General features: G+C 56.4%; 1 protein-coding gene across 1 annotated transcript in view; it reads left to right on the top strand.

The window, feature by feature from the left end:
* The first annotated feature begins 2,589 nt into the window (after nucleotides 1-2,589).
* The window catches only part of PLXND1 (plexin D1), an 83,777-nt gene continuing 66,285 nt past the window's right edge, over nucleotides 2,590-20,081 (top strand). Inside the window, exon 1 of the mRNA XM_074602486.1 lies at nucleotides 2,590-4,067. Within this exon, the coding sequence (XP_074458587.1) occupies nucleotides 2,736-4,067 (1,332 nt within the window). The 5' untranslated portion in view covers nucleotides 2,590-2,735. The remainder of the gene's footprint in view (nucleotides 4,068-20,081) is intronic.

Genomic DNA, 20,081 nt, shown 5'->3' with positions numbered 1-20,081 from the left:
GTGAAATCTGTGTATGAGAGATTTAAAAACCTCTACTACTCCATTAGGAGCATTACCCTGAAATACTCACTGGAGCTTCTAACAGCCCAGATAATAGGGGTGGGAAATCATTTGTGGAAAATATTCCCCTCAAAGCATCTTACCAGCGGATTGTTTCCTAACAACAACAACAACAATAAAATCTTTGTCAAATAATCCTTCAATACCACAAATATTTTGGCTTTAATTGTATCAGTGTAGATAACTGCTCGGCATAGGAAATGGGAGTCAGAGCTCCTGGGGGATTTTTTCTGACAAAGCCAGTGCTGGATACCTTTGGGTAAGTCCACATTTTTCTGTGTTCTTTGGCCTAATTTTTTTTTAACTGACTGTAATCTGGAACCTAATTTGATATGCCTTAAAAGGCTGATTTCACATGGAAGATGCTCTACTATCAGGATAAGCAGCCATAAGAAATCCTAAAATAGGCGGATTAAGGGTTTGGGATCATGGGGGTTTATTTCTGTGTAATTAAAGACATGATCACATTTTAAAATTGCTAACTTGTAGTTTAAAAAAAAACCCAACAACTGGGAGTCCCACGTTTAAAAACAGCTAATAACTGTATTAATTAAGGATATGATTAGCAGAGACAATGAGTTAGATAGCACAAAAGCACAGCATTTAATTCAATGCACATTTTCGGTGGACATGGCGTGGCCAAGGCGGTTATGTATTAATTAGTGCTCTGAAGAGGGCGAGGAGGACAGGAAGAGGGTGAGAGAAATTGGCAGGTGTAGAAATTAGATTAGACAACAACAGAGGATTTTTCTCTCCAGAACAGAAGTCGTGCAGAATCCTCATCAACCTTCCTAACATGTTTTGTATAAACAAAGATATGTGCCCCAAGAACAGGCAGGGCGGTAAGGCAGCGCTCGGGGATGGGGAGAGGGAGCACAGCCTTCCAGAGCTCGCCTGCGGAGCATTTCCAGGCGGTTGTGACCAAATGCCAGCCTTGATTTCCCACCCTTGCTTTAAACGCTGCTAGCTATTTGTGGATGGCACGGTGTCTCCATCCTCAACCCTCATCAGGGGACCTGTGCCATTGTACTGATTTACTGCTGTACCACTGCGTGGGTGCTCCAGCTAGGTCTCTGCTCCTCGTGGAAACTCAGGTTGTGACAGGGATGCTGTGCCCACACCCTGTAACCGCTCCACTTGGCCGCCAGCTCTGCCATCGCTTCAGCTTGAAGCACCCACACAGTGCTGCGAGCGCCACGACCAGGGTAGCGCCACGACCAGGGTATCTGCCATGCCCCGGAGCCCACCCGTGCCCCATCTTGCATGGGGAACTCGATGTGCTGCCCAAGGAGCCAGGTCCCTCCTGGGTGACTCAGAGCCTGGGTGAGAGAGCTGTGCCCTGTGTCGTGATGGTGTGGCAGGAGATGAGTGCTGGTCTGGCCACCCGCTCAGGGCTCTCTCACTTAGACGGCAGGGACGTAACCTACGTGGGCAAACAATGCAGAGAGCACGGCCCAGGCAGTCTCTGTACCAGGACAGATCCTGACCTTCTCTCCAGAGCCTCGTTCGGCAGCTCCAGGACGAGGGGGTAAATTCACATGCCCGCAGTCAAGGGAAGAACCGTCGTGGGCGTGAATCGACACCTCCACCGCGCAGGTGGTGCGTTCCCACGCCGATAAGGGAGGGTGGATCAGAGGCTGCGCTCCCTCGGGGCTGCTCCCCCCGCTGGGGATTCCAGTGGGTGGAATTTGGGAATATTATCACTTCTTTCGCTGCCTTTTTTTTTCTCCACAGTTAAGAAAGAGCCCGTTGGAGGGCAGAGGAGATGCACAGTCCCATTTTGAACTCGTCTTTTTGGCGAGCCGTGCGGGCAAAGCTTCTCCGGGGTGGGGCCGCGGAGGCCTGCGCTTCGCCCCCTGCCCGTTCCCCGAGGAGCTGAACCCCCCCGGGCGGGCGGCAGCGGGGCCGCGGCCGACCCCAGGCCGTCGGGGGCGGTGTCCCGGGGCCGCGCTGACGCCTCGGCCCCCCCGCTCCCCCCAAGCGCGCAGCCCATAGCGCCGGGCCGGCAGGCCCCGGCGCGGCGTCCGTGCCGCGGGGGGGCTAGGGGGACGCCGCGGGGGGGCTAGGGGGACACCCTTCCCGGACGGGCTTGGCGTGTGCGTCCCCTCCAGGCGCTGCCTGTCCCGAGGTGGGCCAGCCCGACCGCCGCTTCCCCGCGACTCTGCCCCGCGCCCAGCTCACGGGGCTGCGGGGAGGTCTCTACGCCGGCTCGCCGTGCTGCTCCGCAGGGGAACAGTGCTTCTCCCCCCGCCCCCGGCCCCCTCTGCTCGAAAACGCGCAGAGAAAGGCGGGAAGCCCCCCGGCGGAGCCGCTCCCGGGCCGGGGGCCGCCGCCCTGCCCGCTGCTGCCCGGTGCGCGGCCGGCCGGCGGCGCGGGGGAGCGCCGGTAACTTCATTCCCCGCACATGACGGGCCGGCACCGGGACCCGCCAGCAGCGGCGAGAGGGCGGGCGCGGGGGCGGGCGGGGGGCGGGCGGGAGGCGCGGCCGCCAGCGCGCCCCGCCGCCCCCCGCCGCGCAGCGCCGCGCACCCGCGTACCCGCCGCGGCCGCCACTTCCCGCGGGCCCGGCTCGGCGGCGGGCGCTGCCTCCGCAGGAAGCGGCCCCGCGGCCCGGCCCCTCCCGCCGCTCGGCGGCCGGCCCGTGCACTCTGCGGCGCGGCGGCGCGGGCGGCGGGATGGCTCTGGCTCCGGCTCGGGCTCCGGCGGGCGCTGAGCCGCGGCCCCCCGCGCTGCTGCCGCTCCTGCTGCTGCTGCTGCCGCTGCTGCCCGGCCGCGCCGCCGGCCTGGAGGTGCAGCGCAAGTTCCTCTCGCCCACCCCCACCAACAACTTCGCCCTGGACGGCCCCGGGTCCCGCGTCTACCTGGCGGCCGTGAACCGTCTGTTCCAGCTGTCGGGGGGCGAGCTGGCGCTGGAGGCGGAGGCGGCGGTGGGGCCGGTGCTCGACAGCCCGCTCTGCCACGCACCGCAGCTGCCGCAGGCCTCCTGCGAGCACCCCAAGGTGCTCACCAACAACTACAACAAGATCCTCCAGCCCGACCCCGAGCAGGGCGTCCTCGTCGTCTGCGGCTCCATCTACCAGGGCCTCTGCCAGCTGCGCAGCATGGCCAACATCTCGGCGGTGGCCGTGCGCTTCCCGCCGGGCGGCAGCGACCCAGTCACCGTCTTCCCCAGCATGCTGAACGTGGCGGCCAACCACCCCAACGCCTCCACCGTGGGGCTGGTGCTGCGCCGCGGCGGCGGCGGCGGCGGGGCGCGGCTGCTGGTGGCCGCCACCTACACCGGCTTCGGCAGCCCTTTCTTCCCCCGCAACCGCAGCCTGGAGGACCACCGCTTCGAGAACACGCCCGAGATCGCCATCCGCGCCCTCAACGCCCGCGGCGACCTGGCCAAGCTCTTCACCTTCGACATCAACCCCTCCGACGACAACATCTTCAAGATCAAGCAGGGCGCCAAGGCGCGGCACAAGCTCAGCTTCGTCCGCGCCTTCCTGCAGCGCGGCGCCGCGCCGCCCGCCCGCCGCCCCTACGCCTACCTGGCGCTCAACAGCGAGGCCAACGCGGGCGACAAGGAGAGCCCCTCGCACAGCCTGCTGGCCCGCATCTGCCTGGGCGAGCCGGCCGAGGCCACCCTCAACGGCAGCGGCGAGACCAAGAAGCTGACCGAGTCCTACATCCAGCTGGGGCTGCGCTGCGGCGGCGCCGCCGACGCCTTCACCCGCCTGGTCTCCGTCTTCCCGGCGCGGGCGGCCTGGAGCAGCCCCGCCGCCCCCGCTCCGGGCCCGCCGCCCGCCGAGGAGCTGCTCTTCGGCGTCTTCGAGCGGGCCGGGGCCGGCGGCGGCGGGGGGCGGCCGCAGTCCGCGCTCTGCGTCTTCCGCTTCGCCGAGATCGAGGAGACGATCCGGGCTGCCCGCAACTCCTGCTTCGTCAGCCCGGCCGCCGGCATGGTCACCGTGCTGGACAGCGTGGTGCAGGGCACCGGCCCCGCCTGCGAGAAGCGCAACATACAGGTACGGGCACCTGCCGGCGGCGGGGGGAGCCGGGACGGGGCGTCCCGGGACGGGACGGGTGCGGGGGGCCGGCGGGAGGCGGCGGGCCCGTCCCGTCCCGTCTCGTCTCGTCTCGTCCCGCTGCTGCTGCCGCCGCGCCGTTATCCCGGGCGGGAGCGCGTCCCACGGCCGGAGGCGCTGCGGGCGGGCGGGTACGCTCCGGTACCCGGCTCCGGTACCCCGCTCCGCTCCTCTCCTCTCTCCCCGCTCCGCTCCTCTCCCCCGGCTCCTGTCCCCGTGCCCCGCTCCGCGCTCCCCGCGTCGCTCCGGGTCACCCCGTCAAAGTGGTCCCGGCAGCCCCCCCCGCCGGCAGGCGTGCGGCGGGGCTCGTACCGAGCAGAGAACGCGTGTGTGTCCGTGCGTGGGCCGGGGGGGGAGACACCGCCCCCCCCCATGTGTCAGGGGACGCCGCCGTTCCCACGGCCCGTTCCCGGTGAGCCGGTGACTCACGGCGCGCTGTCCCCGCTCCCCGTCTGCCGCCCGCCCGATGCCTTCCCACGGCCCGGCCCGGCCCGCGGCCGGACAGCCCGGCGCACACAGGCTGCCTTGTTTCCTGACGTTCGGGGTAAAAGTTTGCCATTGTCACAATTTGTTACCAAGTGGCCGTAGATGTTAGTGCCAGATAAAGACGCCTGTTTTCCCTTTCACTAAAGATATGCGATGCTTGTGAAAAAGAGAAGGAAAGAAGGGCTGCTTTAACACTGCATTTTTCCCTTCCTCTGGGAAGGATGCATAACTCAGCTCCATCAAAGATCGTAAAAACATCTGTTTGATTTCAAAGGCAAGACAGAGCGTTTGGGCTTGGGCTTCCCTGTGCAGTGCCAGTGGCAAAGAGAGAAAGGTTTCCCATGGTAACCGAAGTGTTTAGTGTGGCATCTCCATGCTGTGTTAAAATATGTACTCTTAATGCACTGGTTCATAGACCTATTCTAGCAAAGTTGAATAGTTTTTCCCTGGTGGCAAAGTACAAGCTGCCTGACAGCCAGGAAATCTGGTAGTTGTCCTGGCTTTTGAGTTAATTCCACAAAGACTTGGTACGTTAAACACTGGGAGCCCAGTCCTGAAGCCTTGGCGTGGTGATTGCTCTCAGAGGAGTCACTGGGAGTCAGGAATCCTATTTACGGGACGAGAAAGCACCCGCAGTTCTTGTTGGCTGTGGTTGAAGCTCAGCATCCTCAGCCCCGCGCAGGATTGAACTGTCTCTGCCAGGCGGGTCAAGAGGGGCTGAGAGTTGTGGAGCTGCTTGGAGAGTTAACGGCCTAGCTGTAACCGAAAGTCAATGGCAGAAAGACACCCGCTTCCCTTGAGCTTCCCCAGTGCTCCAGATCTGTTGGGAAGACGCTGGGTTTTCTAACTCTTGTTCAGTAGGGAAGATAATCTTGGCTAATATTTGTATTTTCAAAGTGCTATATACAGTAAGATATTTAGCCAGCTGATTCCCTAGTGACTCCAGGGAGGCTTAGCGCAGGAATGACATTTCACTGTGTCTTTGGGTCTGGCTGTTGCGCTGTAGAGCATGCTCCTGGTAGCAGCCCCTCTCTGGGTGCTCCCTGGGTGGGCGAGGAAGGCAAGGAGCGTGTTGTCGGTTGGTGCCACAAAGGCAGTCGGCGGAGGATGGCTGTGTTCTTGAAGGGGCAAACAATAAGGGATGTGAGGTTAGGAGGAGCAAGCTAGAAATCACCGAGCCTCTCCAATCCTATAGAAGTCAGTAGAAACCCTCCGTATTTACCATTGTGGTGAGATCAGGCTGTGAGAAAATTTGTTTACATGGAGGCAGCAGTACGGCTGGTGGTTATATAGGGTGGATGGGGAAAACCGGGCTCTGGTCCCAACTGACGCTGCTGCAGTGTCGCTGTCCTTGAACCAGTCATTTGACCTGAGGTGCCTCAGTTTCCTGATTTGCCACGTACTCCTATATTTATTACTATTATTCAGAAACCTAACTCACATGTAGCGTAAGATTACATTTGTAAAGCTGCCTTGAGATCCTTTGATGTCAAGTACAGCAGGATACAAATGAAGCACACCATTAATATTCATTCATGCCTAGTATTTCTACGCTTCCCATATATTTGAAGCGTATTTCTCTAAAACCGCTGACCAAGCCTGCTGGGAAGTCTTCCTACCAGTCAGAAGGAGAGCCTTTCATTTTTTTTGCCTTTTACTTAATCATTAGAATTGCCAACAAGTTAACAAGCTGTTTTCGTTTTCAAGTCCCAGAGTGGCAGTGTCAAGAGAAGAGTTGTAATATCGTGTTTCTTTGTGCCGCAAAAACCCAACATCAATTTCCACCTTCAAGACAATGAAATACTCTAATACATTTTGTGTCCCAGCCCTGGGAACGCAGCAGGAAAATGTATTAAAGCAGCAGCTGGTTCGGTGGAGCAGATCGGCATCTAGCTGCCTTCCCGTTGTGAGCTCCACTTCTCCACCCGTTGGTGGGCTTCCAGGTTTTCTTTTGCCCGTGTGTCAGTGATAGGTGCTCCAGTATTATCAAAATTGTGGTTCATTAGTTCTTCCCGTGGACTAGGTGGTTGGGTTTTAAGCTCCTTCTGGAAGAAAAAATAAAAACCTAATGATGGCCTGATTCATTCCAAGCGCACGTTAGGCTGAAGTAGTCGGTTGTTATAAATACAGAGCACGGGCTGTTAGGCATAATGCAGTGTGAAAGGAAAATCATTGCCCCCTTGTGTGCTCTTCTGTCTAATTGAATGCTCCTCTCCTGCAGCACTGGCTGTGACTCAGCCAGGGACCTGCAGCCCTCGCCCGCCGGTGATGGGTTTCGGCAGCAGGCCCGTGGCATGCTGGCCGTCCCCGTGGCAGCACTCGCCGGCAAGAGGCCAGGCTCATCACCCCACAGCATCGTGACAAGGGGTCCGATGGGAGGCGACGGGAGGCTGGCACTGGATGGAGGGGATTCGTCCCTGTGCAGTTGCAGTCGGCGTGGTGGCAGCCGCTTGTCCGGCTCCCGCTGTGCCAGTGTGGAACTGGCGGGGCAGGGGGCTGTGGGGAGCGGGCGGCGCTAGGGACAGTGCGGGGGAGCCTGGGTGGCCGGTTAGTCTGCGTCCCCACTACTGGGCAAGGGGAGCCACCAGCTCGGCCTGGGAACGGGCTCCTCGCTTTGATGGAAGCGCTGACTTGCAATTAAGCACATGCTTAACGGCTTTGTGAGACGTGGAGAGTACGTGCCGAGGAGGATGGTCTGGGTCAGGAGTGGAGGCTGGTTGGTTGTTCTCAATGAATGCTGCTGAAAAGTCACTTACCGAGGAGGTGAATTAGCAGCAGCAGCTTAGGGGAAGGAGGATATATTAGGGAAGGATCTGGTTTGATTGGGTTCTTGTACCGTGAGTGAGTGGGTGAGTGCTAGGATTGCTTTCCCTCAACAGAAATAGCTTTTTATAATGAATTTTGTGTCAAATGCTGGGCTGTCTTTGTGACGCATGCAGTTAAAATGAAATACTTGCATGGAGTCACTGTGTTTTGCCCACTGGAAGCCCGGGTGGAATTGTGACCCGTGCCCCCAGGAGTGAGGAGCAGTACGAGCTCTCTGTCGCAGACTGCCTGTAGCGTCACTTGCAGCAACGTGCTGACAGAGCTTACCAAATTGCGAGGACACTGGGTTTACTTCATATTTGGACTGTTCTGCCCCAGCAGGATCATGGTCCAGTAGGTTTGAAGGTCAGGCCGGCTGCGTGGCCGGAGCGCAGGACAGCTGCGGTACGCCAGAGCCCTTGCAAAAGCAGAGCAGCCGGACCCCGTCCCCGGCACCCCGATGGCCCGAGAGGAGCGGCCACACAGGGTGTCCCAGCACCTTCCCCTTGGCGCCAGTGAACATAAAGGTACGGCCGTGCTGCATCGCTGCCACGTCCCAGGGGGAAAAAACCCCCTTGGCAACCTCTCGCCACCACCCTGTCCCTCAGGCCAGCGTTCGGGTGAGGGGACGGACCGGGCGCCTTTGCGCTGCTCCAACCCGCAGCGGTCCCAGCCCCACTCTCCCAGCGGCGGCCGCAGCAGAGGGGCAAGCAAATGCGGATTTCCAGGCATTTCTACAAAGCTCCCTGCCCTGGGCGTCCAAGCGGTGGCTGACACGGGGGTCTGAGTTTAAGACAGAATAACACAGACCACGCGACGAAGAAGCACGCTTGAGGAAAGGCTGAGCTGGGAACCCCATCCCACGCTCCCGGCTGCGCCGACTCCTCGTCTTCTGTGGTTTCCGCACCGAACTCCACGCTCTCTGTCTAAAACCTCCCAGAGAGGTAACCAGGGAAAGCAGACTTGTATTCGTCAGACTTAGATTTGCTAGCCAGGGATCCGCAGCTCTCCTGGGAAATGTTTTGGGGTCTGCAACTCAAAAAAGGCTGAAAATCCGGTTTGTTTCCTATGCTAAAAAACATAGGCACGGCGGCCTGGGATAATGATGCGTTTCAGTGTTAATTCTCAAGTTTCTGGCTCTTGTGGCTTTGTGTCAGATCCTGCATGCTCATTGAGCACAGTGTTTTGTGGTGTAATGATGAGATACCCACCAGTGAGCTTTACTGTAACGGGTTGTTAAATAAAACGAACTCCTTGGGTAGACTGTGTAAACAGTCTCAGTATATATGTATGCCTGGGCATAGAAATGTGGTTTGAAACAAGTCAGAAAATGTTCCCAAAGAAAAAAAACCTCATATACACGTGGGAATATGACAAAGCATCTACTTACTGTCCAAATATACTGTGGCATCTCCGTGGGATTGGGTTTTATAGGAGCTGAGTTACTTTGAAGTGCTGGTTTATACTAATTTAGAAATTCCAAACATGAAAATAAATGTGCTCTAACCTTACATCTACTCAAATAAATCCAGAGGATTAGCCCCAGAAAGGAAACTGGGAATTTACACTTAATTTGTACATTAAAAATGAGGCAGGAGTTCTTGTAGCAGACTTAATTTCTGCTTTTCGCGGAACGCATTGTGTTTGGAACCGCGAGCGCCCACCCGAAGGTGCAAATGCCCCGTCACCGCGCAGCTGCGCCGTGCTGTTGTATCGCCGTAGTCTGTTTTGCTTCTGGATGTTGTTTTACGAGGGGTGGGAAGGGGGTGTCCCTCCAACCACCGTCCGAGTCCTGCGTGCCTGCTCTGCCTCTCACCTGGCCAACCCTTGGGTGCCCTCCCTTGGGAACTGATGTGGACGTACGACCTTCTGCTTGCAGCTGAAACGCGGGCAGGCGGCTGGGAGCCAGGGGCAGGCGCCGTGTGAGTCTCGCCCTCCCCGGGAAGGCAGGCTGGGCTCCGGGGGCTGTCTGCGCCCGGGGGCCGGCGCAGCCCTGGCACTTTGTGCCGAGTGGGGGGTGTCTCCTGGGGAGCGGCTGGGTGCCCCCGAGCCGAAGGTGGGTGGTGGGAACGCGCCTGCCGGGGCCCCGGGCTCGCCCCTGCTTTGCATCTCAAGCTCAAACAGATCCCAGATTGCAAAGGGGAATTCGGTCGAAGCGGCAGAGGTTTCTGCGCCTGGAAGGCAGCAGTTGTGCAGTTTAGGTCCTGGGTTTCTGGAGAGCCATATCTGCAGCTGGCTGCACAGACCTCGTTATTCTCGGTAGCTAGGAGTTCAGGTTAATTTTGATCCATTGAGCTCATCGAATCTCCTGTAACTAAATAATGGTTTAGGTGGAAGACAGGAAAAGGATCGTTTTGGCCAAGTCCAGTGCTGCACGTGGAGGTCCATCATGGCCGGGAGGACACAGAGCACTCTGTGGGCTGCTCATACAGTCATACACAGGTGGTGATCATATCTCCCTTCATTTGGGGGTTTTCATCCACTTTTATTCGTGTAGCCCCAGAAGTTCTCCAGGGCAGGCGTTTGGCTCCCACGCAGGAACGTGAACCTGCTCCCCGGGAGCCCCGACGGGCGCTAGCTCAGCTGTGGGGTCTCGCTGGGTGGAAATCAGGGGATTTCCCATCTCTTGTCTGATTTTTCAAAGCCTATTTTATAGTGATTGAGAGAGAAGATTGGTGGGGCTGAGGGCACCTAGAGAGGTGAATAAGGCACTTAGAGATGTGTACGGATGCCTGGGGATGCTGTAAAAACACCTCGCTACGCCTTGAAAATCCCATTAGGCGTCTATTTAAACTCTCAGGCAACTGCACCGTTGTGACATTCTGCTCTGGTGACCTCTTCCAGCAAGTTGTTGGAAACATAATAGGTCTGAGCCCCTGGCTGTGGTAATTTAATGCAAACGCGGGGCAAGCCTGCACCAGCAGCGGTTGGAAACAATCAATTATAACCACCTGAACGCCACCACGCGCTACCTACAGCCGCGTGCCTGCACCTCCCAGCTCGGGCTCGTGCGCGGCACGTGCGGGCTGGCCCATGGTGGCCGGGGGCTCCCCAGCTGCAGGGATTGCGCGCAGGCATGTGACCGCTTGTCTGCACCGAGGAGGTGATGGACGGGGGTCAGCGTTCTTGAATGGGAGGAAGAAACGGCTCCACGGCCCAGTGCGGGTGGTGATGCCCGGAGGCGTCCCTGCCTCTGCTGTGCCCCTGCGCGGGGGCAGCAGGGTTGTGCCACGGCGCTGCTGCAGCCCCGAGCACTCACAGAGCCCATCGTCGTCCTGAACCCTTGGCACAGACAGGGAGCCTTATCACCCTCTTCTCAAGGGGGGAAGGAGGTGGTAAGAGACCGCCTGGTCGATGCCTTGTTGTTGATCAGATGGGTGGCAGTGTCAGGATTTGAACTGAGGTCCCAAATGCTGCTGTGTCACCATCCCCAGCACACCTACCCAGGGGCACGGCGTGGCAGGGGGCGTGAACTGACCACTGCATCTGCAGGAGCGATCAGCCTTGCTTTGCTTTATTTCCTTTTTTGTTGTTGTTGTTTTTTTTTTTTTTTTTTTGTTGAGTCGGTAAAGAAATTATTGCAAGTTGTTTTCTTTTCAAGTTGGGATCTAACACCTTGCAGCAAGTGGAGGAGGTGGCAGACTGTCTATGGCAATCTCCTACTTCGAGAGATCGGTAGAGTTTATTGACATTTTTGAGCAGAGGGAGCAGTACTAATTTCTAACATCTGGATGGCAGCTCTGCTGGCAGCCACTGCTCCGGCAGAGCGAGGCCGGCAGGGGCGTGGGACGGCCGCTCCCCAGAAGGCCCATATCAAACAGAGCCTGGATGAGCCCCCGTTAGATGTGGTGCGCTGTTGAGCAGCCTGATGTCAAAGCTCGTGATGATTTCGCCTCGTTACCCGCTGAGCGTCAGTGGGGCTTGTCCAGCGTGGGGAGCGTACGCTGGCTCCTCGCACAGATGTGTGCTGGGGGTTGGGCCCAGGGACGGGAACGCATGGGGACAGTGGTGTCCTGCAGCAGCAGCGGAGCAGCAGTGACGGCTCGTGCTCTGAGCAGAGCCGACCCACTGTTGCCAGCCCTTGTGCCTTCCTCTCCAGTCCAGGGGGCATTGTTTTTTGGAGGAAGGGATGAGCACAGATGAGCACAGCCTTGCAAGCCAGGGGAGGGACAAGAGGGATGTTGCCTTCGGGTGTTTCTCAGCTGGGCAATGGGATAGGAGTTAGGATATTCACAGGTAGGATAGGGATAGGGGTTAGGATATTCACAGGATAGGAACTTGGATATTCAGGCTTTTTTCCATACCGGGGATCTCATTCTGAAGGCGGCATGGCCAGAGTCCCAGTCCCCTGGTTTGCTGCCGTGCTCACATGGGTGCTACCGTGGGGACGAGCGGTGGCTGCGGGACACAGCGGGAGCTCAGGGCTCGTGGTGGGGCTGCTGGAGTCCAGGGCACAAACCCCAGCTCAAGTCTCAGCCCTCAGTGGAGCTGCAGGCCTACGTTTGGCTCTGCGGCCACCAAACCTGTGCCAGCGGCGCTGCTGGTGGGAGGTGGCTGATGCTGGGCAGCAGCGGCCCGGCCTGGCGGGAACAGCTGCTGGAACACGGCTGCCCATTTTTTGGGCCCAAACCATTGGAGAGTCGTTGCTCTGACAATAGTTCTGCAGCTTAAGGCATTGCAAGTGGCACTGGAATACGAATCTTTCGATTCTAACCCATAAGCAAAATTTCCTGAAAGTCTGGATTTTGCAAACATGTACCTCTAATATTTGAAGGAAATTTGGAACTTTTCTCCCTGTTCCTGTCTCATCTCTGTTTAAAGTATTATGCTACTTCGTACTGCTCCCTTCTGGAGCAAAAACCCTTCGGCTATTGGATTTTCATCCCACTGTCTGCTGACCGCTGCCAAGATTCAATGGGTTGTGAGCTGCTAGTGGCCAAAAGCCATCTCTGGCGGACCGCCTAATTAAAAGGGGCCATTGAAAACCTGGCATCTTCTAGAAAACGGCTGTGTGTACAGTGATCTTTTTAGGAAGAGTTGGGAAAAGTTTACAGTATAGTGATAGCACTCGATGAAGAAGGGGAGACGTGAAACATGAGGGGTTTAAAATGTAATATAAAATAGCAGTTTCCAAAGTTTTTTGACTCATGAGTCCCCGTCATCCTTCAGTATGTCTCCAGATGTGAACTCCAAGCGGTACAAAGGCACCAGGGCTGCTGTGCTGTTGCACGTGGTTCCTCGGAGAGTGGTGGACCCAGCTCTGGGAACCGGCTCATGCAGGGAGCGGGCTCAGGTCGGGCTTTCAAGGCAGTCAGTGTGGCAGGTCGTTAAGTGGGAAGGAAATTGTGGCTAAGTCTCTGCTTGAGGCGACAGACATCCGCATCTGGAGAGCAACACATGACTTTGTCCCCACACTGTTCCGCTTGGTTTGACTCGCGCGTGTCTCTGGGCTGAGCCGCGTGGCGGGAGGCTGGGATGGGTGGAAGTTCCCGCACATCCCTCCTGGGATTCCCCCCGCCGGGAGAGCACTCTGCCGGCTGTCCGGCACGCCGGGGCTCCCTTGCTGTGGAAAGGCTCCTTGGCCACTGTCAAATAAGCTGCTGAAGAAAGGTTTCAAGCTTTGGGGAGGAGCTGGGGTTGCCATGTTATGCCCCTGGGTTCTCCTAACTGTCATGTTGTTTCTTCCTGAGGTTTGGTATCACAGCAAGCCGCAGAGCTCAGTGGATCATAGAATCATGGAATGGTTTGGGTTGGAAGGGCCTTTAGAGGCCATCTAGTTCCAACCCCCTGCCCTGGGACGAACAGCTTTGGAAACATCAGTTTCTACAAATCTTGAAGACAAAATATAAAATGGTAGAGAAAAGGAAAGACTTCCATACTTTAACCAAATAAGAGAGGTGCTCAGTTGCTGAATCCAGTAGGACCATTGATTTTTAATAAATTTTGAAATTATTCCTCTGACCCTAATTTCCTAATGGGGGGGGTGGCAGGGTGGGAAGGGAGGAGCTCCAAAAATGACTCTGTAGCGCTGTGGAGGTGCAATACTGGCACGTCAACAAGCACAGTGCTTTCAGAGAGATGCCTGGAGGTACCTCGCGCTTCGTACAGGTGCTGCCTGCGAAAGGAGAGCGTGGCCACAGGCCACAGGAGCTCACACCTTAATTCTTCTCACTTTCCATAACCATCCATTTAACCTGTTGAGTTTTCTCAGTTCCCCAAATGAGGGCAGAGGTCTCTGTCTCGTGTGTTAGAGTGGAGGAAGGGTACACCTGCGAGCTGGGGAAGCAGTGCATCTGCCGCACACCCATCTTTATGCCTTAGTCACTTAATGCGACCGCTTTTGCTCGGTTAAGGAGCAAAAAGGCTTCTTTAACCTTTCCATGCCAAGCTACCTCAGCGGGCCTGGAGCAAGTGGCGTTGTTTTGTTTCTGGACGCTGGTGCTGAGGCTGCTGCGCAGGTGATGTGCGCGGCGGTGCCCATGGAGGAGCAGGCGATGCGCGCGGTGATGCCCATGGAGGAGCGGGCGATGCGCGCGGCGGTGCCCGTGGAGAATGTCTCGGTGGCGTGGGGCAGTGCTGCCGTTCAGAGGCAGATTTTACCGAGGATGCATAAAAGAAGAGTAGAGTTCTGCTCATTATCTCAGAGCTTAATTGATTCGGCAGAACTAATGAGGAAAATACAGGAAAACATTTACTATAAACTATTGCTAAATGAAGCAGATTTGAACTGACACATGTAAAAGACCAGTTGTGTTAGGTAAGAAGTTGTTACTTTAATGGATGCTTTTTTCAGCCCAGAATTGCACAGATATGCTGTCAGAGCACTTTGAGCATGTAAAGTGCTAAGTGTTTGTAGTAGCAATAATAAAAAAATAACCCCTGAAGATCGAAACTCATGGTTCACCCAGGACTCTTCCCTGTGGGAGGGAGTTTGAATAGTTTGGGATTGGTTTCTGGAGCCAAAGCTCAACGTAAATGAGAAACACAGCTTGAGTGGTGGAAGGGGGGGGGCTCTCCCAAGGAAAGAACAGCTAAGAAAATACAGCCTGAATAAATCAAGCATCTTTCTCCAAACAGTTTCAAGGGGGACGTGTTAGTTGGGCTTCCAGAGCGGCGCAGGCATCCTTGGGATCAGCTCTGCGCCTGTCCCTGGGGAGCGGGGCAGAGGAGCCACGTTTCCAGCGGGGGTGAATTTAAAGGACATCCAAACTCCCACTGCTTAAATGCATGGTGTTTGGACTGTGACAACCCCTTTGGAGCCTGTTGTTCGCTAATCCCTCTGCCTGCCCATTCCTGGGGGATTTGATTGTATAATCTGAAGTATTGTGTTTAATGCAGGATGAAGGCTAACATAATAAGCTTGACCAGTCTTCCTGGCGGCATGAAGGATGTGCAATTTCAGTTAAAAGACTGCCGCTTCTTTCTGTTTCTCCGCTTTGAGCAGTTCCCCGTGCAGTCGCACGTGCTGGTTCTGCTCCCTGCAGGGTGACGCGCTGGTGGGAGCCAGACCCCCGGCTTGTGCGGAGCAAGGGAGGGGCCCTCCTGGAAGGTGTTCTGGGGGAGGGCTGCGCAGAGCTGGTCCTGCCAGCAGTGCCCTCCGCTGTCTTTACCAGTAGTTCAGCCTTGGGGCCGGCATGACAGGGTTGTGGCTTGTGGGGCGATGGGTGGCCGCGAGTCCAACCAGTTCCTGCAGGAGAAGGTGGCGGAGGGAACTGAGGGGGTAATCACACTGCCGGTGTCTGGCGTCGGTCCCGCTGTTGGATTCCTGGAGCTCTTACATCCTCCCTAACACTGGAGGAGAGCTCTGTTACAGACACCTCCGCCCTTTCCTCCTGCACCTGAAGCGACACAGTGGAAGATGGGTGGCTGCAGGAAGCCTGTGTTTGTTCGAGCCGTTGTCGAGCTTTGGCCTCACCATCACAGACGGGCTGGTTTTGACAGCAGTTCCCTGCTCCCGTCCCAATCCTTTGGCTGCGTCACCCCCCGCGATGGGCTCTTGCAGCCGCAGCAGAGCCAGCGCAGGGGAGGTCTGCCCGGGGCTGCGCTGCTGGAGCTGCAGCCAGAGCCTGGGTTTGAGTCGTGGCGCCGAGAGCATCTTCCGGTGTTTCAAACCACCTCACCTCTGGTGGTTTGAGGTCTGCGGCCGCGGCAGAGGTGAACGGCTGCTGCTTAGATGCAGGCAGCATCTAAGAATTCAAGGCTTGGCCTTGAACTGGCTGGAGGGCTGTGTCTCTGCAGACTCACTGGAAAAGTTTCCCTTTTTGCTTTCGGGGGGCTGGTGGGCTCAGCCCGTTGGGTCAGCTCTGGCCCCAAGTCCGGCTTCAGGCACATGGTCTGATGAGCCCATCACTTCGGAACGGGCATGCACCTCGACCGTTGCTGAAAACTCAGAAATCAGTGAAGGGCAGGACATGGTGGCTTGGGCACCCAGGGCTGCTGGCATCTCATGCCTCCGACCGTGCAGGTTCCTGAGTAATTCTTGTGCAGCGCAGGAGAACCACTCGTGTGCAGAGTGCTTGCTGTGGCCATCCGTCTGCGCTCGCTGGGGTTTGCTCTGCTCACTTCATGTGAGGGACGCAAGCCTGCATTCCTCTGTTGTTTTAATCAGGTGAATGTCCCATGTGGAGCCGCTGAGAGCGAACGGTAGGAGCTGGCAGGAAAGAAAAGGGTTGGAGCTGAGAGCAGGGAGGGGGAAGAACAAGTTTTATTAGACGAGGGAAAAAAGCTTTCCTGTAAAATAAAAATGAAGATAAGAGGCTGAAAAACTGCCAGGCATCAGGAGCTCTGCAGAAGCTGAAGGAACGCTTTTTGGCACGGGGGTGACATTTGTCTGTGGTGCGCTGACAGGGTCATTTCTCTCCCCGCACTGGTGGTGCCGCTGGCGGTGCCGTGGCGGGTGTGCCTTCGGCCGGGGAATGGTGCTCCGCGTGGAGGGGGGGTCTGGTGGCAGTTTTTCATTAGCAATTACTCCTCTTCAGCAAGACATTAACTTTTCTGATCCGGGGCTGGAGGTGACACTCGTCCCAGCTGTCACCTGTGTCGGGGGGAGGTACGTGGGGCTGCATGTGGATCGCTGTGCTTGCCCAGGGCATGAACCAACACGGAGGGTTGCCGAGAGGTCCCGAGAGGGCTGCAGCCGAGGGAGCATCTGGGCAGGTCCCATGGACGCCGACGGGCCCCTCGTGTCGGTCGGTGGGTGCCAGTTCCCCCCGGGACCGTGCCCCGGCCGTGTTGCGATGCCGCTGGGCTGGAGGAGCCGCAGGCATGGTGGTGGTGGAGCCAGGTCCGGGCTCCCACTGCGAGCAGACAGAGGGGTGTTTGGCAGCCCATTACTGGTGTCACACTGGTGGCTTGCAGAGCCAGGGCTGGCACTGTGCAAATGTGCAAAACACAGCAAAACCACTGCTTCTTCGCTCGAGAAACTTGTGGTCTGAGTAAATAGTGAAACCAGGGTGCATATCTTATTTTAAACCTTTATTTTTTTTTTCTAAGGATGTCTGCTGTGCCATGGGGGGGCTGATTGCTTAGTGTGGATGATTCTTGAGGAAAATTCAGCAAGATTCATTTTATGAGAGGTTCTCAGCCTGAGTGCCTCGACTGGCCAAGAGTGCATGTTGATTTGCCTCCCATTGCCTAAAAAATGTGATGGGAAGTTAGAGGGGCTCTGTGGTAATGCCTGCCCTTGCGGCAGCACTACAATTAGAGACCGCTTACGTCTCAAGTGCCTGAACAGTAGAGCCCTCTTCTGAGGATGACATTTTCCTCCAGGCATCCCAAAAAGCCTGGTTTTGACAGCTCTGGTTGCGACACTCCAGCAGATAAACGCGTGATTGTGTGTACAAACTGCTGGCAGCGTTGGGGGGGGCTGCGGGATGAATGGGCTCTGCCTGGAGGGGTTCCCTGGCCGGTCTGGGCTCTGCCGGCACAGAGCAGGGCTTGTGCTTTCAGTCTGCGTAATGCCGGGCTGGCTGGCCACCATCGCTGCCTCTGCCCCTTCTCCTGCGGTGTCTGTGCAATATTTCAGCGCTGGTTTTCAGCCTCTGTCTACTGCTCGACTTTGAGTCCGTGTCCAGCTATTCTCTTCGGACAGAATCCAAATTATTTTGAATATTCTCTCTGCGATCAGAGATTTCCCTGAGTCATACCTAAACGTTAATAAAAGCCTAATGGTTTATGTTAAGGAAGGCAAGAGATAAAACTAGAGCCCTTTTATCACAGACTTTAATGGCCTGAAAATGTCAGTTGTGTAGGAGCAGCTGCCAAATTTTGAGCCTATGAAGACGATGGCTAAGTCCCACAAATCAACAAGTTTGGAGCGGATTATCGGATGCTGGCTGTGTCATTTTCCCAGGACTCCAGGCATGCTAAAAGCCAGCGCTTTAATCCGCTCTGATACGAGGCATGAAAGGGGCCGGACTCCCGTCCCACTTCTGCTGCTCCGCGGCGCCTCCAGAGCCGGTGCAGCGGAATCGGGAAAGCCGTGCTGAAAGCAAAAGCTGCAGGGCTTTTTTTCTGAACTGCAGCCCGCTTTTGATTCAGAAATAAACTCCATCTTTGCCTAAGAACTATTTTTAAGGTCACAAACACAGGATGCAGAAATCAGTAGGTTTCATGGTTTTCCTGAGTGCTGCCTCACCACTCCTCTTCCTCCTTCTGTTTCCAGCAGACTTCCTTCCCGAAGGGACATCCTGCGCGGATGCCGCTGGGGCACAGCTCCCAGGGCCGCGGAGCTGTAATGGAAATTCTGGGAAATCGCTTTTTCTGCTCTTTTTAGGCCTGGGATAAGGAACTGAATGCGCACCGCAAAAACAGCTGAACTTGAGCTCTGACGTGGCTGGAAATCTTTCATTTCTGTTCCGCTTTGTTTTTGCGATCCCGCTCAGGGGTTAATCTGACTAACTCTCCTCTTAGATGTGGCTCCTTGGTTTGAGTTAATTTGCATCACTTGTGAAATTTTGCGAAAATCCCGAGTACGCCCTTCTTGCAAGTGTGCGGGTGACGGCAGCGCGGCTCGGCCGGAGCTGCCATGGGCTGGCTCCCGCTGGCGAGGTGGCTCTTCGTTAGCGTCAAAGTGGCAGAGCCAAATGTTTCGGGTGCAGAAGGATTCGAATCTAGACTCGCCCGGTATTTCTGTGAGTTACCGAGTGTCCAGAGCGTGTAGCTGAAAAATAGTGGCAATACAGTAAATACCCACAGGGCTGTTTTAAAATGCACATGATGGAAAGAGATTGGTTTTGGAAGAAAGCTTAATGTTTATGCTTTCCCCACTTCGGGGTAGGGCAGTTTGATTTAAGATGGAGTGAGATTTAACCCGTTACGCATGGAGAAAGCCTTTTAGCACAGCCTTTGAGCGCGATTTCCCAAGCTGCAGTGATTGCCTGGTGCCTGCAGAAGGATGTGCTGTGGCCGTATCCTGTTTACTGTAACGTGACAGGGTTAAGGTGTCCCCTCGGTGCTGCGGTGTACCGATGGCAGCAGCGCAGCCTGTCACCCCACCCTGGGACCCCAGAGAGGGAAACACCATGTGTCTCCTCCTGCCCGTCCGTCGGAAGAGCTGATGTCATTTGAAGAAAGGTGTTTCGGAGGAAGGATGTACGTGGCCAAAATAAAGCTTGGCCTGTGTTAGAATAGCGACATCCTGTTTACTGTGGAAAACACTTTGCGCTGATATGAGCTCTGAAGTACATGATTTATAAGCAGGCAGGCGCAGCAGATAAGGCACTTCCCGTGATTTCGGCCACCTGCGAGAAGAAAGGACCGTGTCCCTCGGGCTGAGACAGATGCCGGGGTCTGGTCCCCGGGTAGCTGAGCATCTCTCAGGCTACCGGGCGGCCTGAGGTGCCTGTGCTTGGTTTCCCAGCAGGAAGGAGCCTTGTGAGTTTCAGGTTGTTAATATTGGTAAAGAGTAATGAAGAGGGGCTAGAGATAACCGTCCCCTAGACAAATAAATAAACCCAAGTGCATTTCTAAAGGTCCGTCTGTGAATGAAGAGACCATTATGTCAGAAGCATGAATGGCTAGCGTGTCCTCTGGATGGTATAAAAAAGCTGCATTGCCCACTTACAGGGGGAAACATACACACTTAAGAATTTGGGCTGTGATTTTATTTTTTAATAGAATGAAATGCCATAAAACTGCAAAATGCATTTAGCGAAGTCACCTGCATCCACAACACTTTATCCTTCCGTCTCGGTCCCATGTGAACTGAGCTGCAGCTCTGAGCGTGCTGTCTCCTGCTTGGCACTCGCTTTAGCAGAGGAAGTTTTTGAGATCAGTCTTTGTTACTTCACGTCTGACGCGACCGGTGGCAGCGGGGTCTGGTGCGTGCTGGGGCGCAGGGGACCGCGGTTGAGGTGGTTTCCGGAGAGTGGCACCGCACTCGTGCAGGTCCAGCGGCAGGGACAGCCCTGCCCGCGCCCGCAGGGTGCTGTCTCTGTGTGTGCCGTGGGGCAGGGGATGCTGTGGGTCTGTGGCGGCACCAGGTATTTGAGTTGCCGTTTGCTGGCCAGCTGCTGCAAAAGCCGTAGAGCTGGCTGGCACCTGCACCTCACACCCTGCCCGGTGGGAATTGCTCATGTCTTCTCCCATGCAAATGGGAGGAGGGGGCAGTGCCATGGCCTGCGGTCCCCACACCCACGGACCATCCCGGCCACTGCAGAGAGT

This window comes from Larus michahellis, chromosome 10, assembly GCF_964199755.1.
Source record: "Larus michahellis chromosome 10, bLarMic1.1, whole genome shotgun sequence".
NCBI classification, from domain to species: Eukaryota; Metazoa; Chordata; class Aves; order Charadriiformes; family Laridae; genus Larus; species Larus michahellis.
Note: the sequence above shows the minus strand (reverse complement) of the source record. Positions and strands in the feature narration are given on the sequence as shown.